Source organism: Monoraphidium neglectum (assembly GCF_000611645.1).
Source record: "Monoraphidium neglectum strain SAG 48.87 unplaced genomic scaffold scaffold01193, whole genome shotgun sequence".
Taxonomy (NCBI): Eukaryota; Viridiplantae; Chlorophyta; class Chlorophyceae; order Sphaeropleales; family Selenastraceae; genus Monoraphidium; species Monoraphidium neglectum.
Window position 1 is genome coordinate 1 of NW_014012435.1, and position 1,606 is coordinate 1,606.

Below are 1,606 nucleotides of genomic sequence, written 5' to 3' on the forward strand. Positions count from 1 at the left end.
AGCTGCCAGACATGCCCCCATACCTATTCCAAGACGCCCTCCGCGCCAGCCGGGGCCGCGGGGGCGGACTGGCAGACCTGGCGGCAGCCACTGCCAGGGGCGAAGCAGACAGCCTCGTCGCCATGCACCATCGCATGCGAGAGCTCGATGATGCCCTGGGCCAGGCCGCGGCCGCCGACGCCGCATTTGCCTTCGCGCCAGTCCCCAATGGCGGCGGCGGCGGCGCGGCGGCCGCTGCGGCGCGGCACCCGCGCATCTTTGGTCGCGGCCCCGCCGCCGCCGCCGCGGCGGCCCCGCAGGCTGCGCGGCGGGCGGGGCGTTACGAGCAGAGGAGCCACCTGTCGCAGCGGCAGAGGGGCGGCCATCAACAGCAGCGCGCGAGCTTCAACAGCGGCGGGCGGCGCCGCTGAGCGGCGCTTGCAGCTGCAGTACCATTGTGTAAGGCTGGGTGCAGCCGCACGTGACAGCCTAGCTGATTAGAGATGATCATGACTTGCATGCACGCGATCATATCCTCGTTTGTACCTGCAATATAGGCGCACCAGCAGCGCTTTTTAGCAACTCGCAGTTCTTGTACACAGCAAAACGCAGGAGAGCTTTTTGGCCTTTTGTACATCACATCACCATGTTCATTTCACTGTGTTGTGCCAATTTATCAGTACTTGTGCAAATGATACGCCCGTGCCTGCGGTAGGGCGCGTTGAGCAGGCCCCTGCGTGTGCGCGCTGGCCCGGCTCGGCAATGCGGCAGATGTAACTCTCCCCTTGTGCACCTGTGAGCTGCGCTTGGCCAGATCAGCCTGGCTCGCTTGGCGGCGGCAACTGAATGGCGCAGCTGGTGAACGGCTGTGCGGTGCAGGGGCTACCAACCGCCGCCAGATCCTGCTTAGCGCCCAGCGCGTGCCTAGCCCCTGTCATTGGGAAAGTCCGACACGCTGATTGCGCTGATGATTTAAGCAATACCAATTTTTTCCGGTTGGCATAGGGCGCCTGCACAGTGTGGCACACTGCTGTCCCTGCTGATCTGCGCAAACCTTGGACGTCAGTTGTTGCTGCGGTGTGCCCGCAGCCATGACTGGGCCATTGCCAAAGTCAGAGACTTCATGGAAACCACGGCCGCACATTCGGATTCGAACATGCACAACAAGGATCGTTTGTTTGCGATGCTGACCTCCTCGGCGCAAGACTAAACACGGTACTTCAGACCCGCGAATTATCGTTGAAATCTGATAATATAGGGCTTTATCGACATCAGAATATCTAAATTGTGGCTAGCCAAATCCGTGACCGCTTTGCAGTGGCTGGCCTGGCGATGGGACCGCCGTCACGGATCCTTCACGGCGCAGCGCTGGCCTGTATTGGGCTAGCGCTGGTCTGGAACGCCGTTGGTGAGGCGATTTGCTCTGGGGACACGCGTGACAGGCTCGCTCTGGCGGCCGGATGCTCAGGCTGCCACCAGCCGCTCACGGCTACCCTGTGACGACTGAAGCTTGTCAACTGCCCCTTTGCATTTGCCCTGATCGCTTCGCCTCCATCAATGCGCAGCAACAGCGCAGCCAGATGCGGGGCCGGCGCCCGTGCCTGTCGATGCGTCATCCCCGGCGGGG

The 1,606-nt window shown here is 62.3% G+C and overlaps 1 protein-coding gene across 1 annotated transcript; it reads left to right on the top strand.

Annotated features, from left to right (window-relative positions):
- Positions 1-11: 11 nt before the first annotated feature.
- Positions 12-410, top strand: MNEG_6982 (hypothetical protein; the record flags this gene model as incomplete). The annotated part of the gene is made up of 1 exon (XM_014044543.1): positions 12-410. The coding sequence occupies one exon, from the start codon at positions 12-14 to the stop codon at positions 408-410; it is 399 nt and encodes a 132-aa protein (XP_013899997.1).
- Positions 411-1,606: the final 1,196 nt, after the last annotated feature.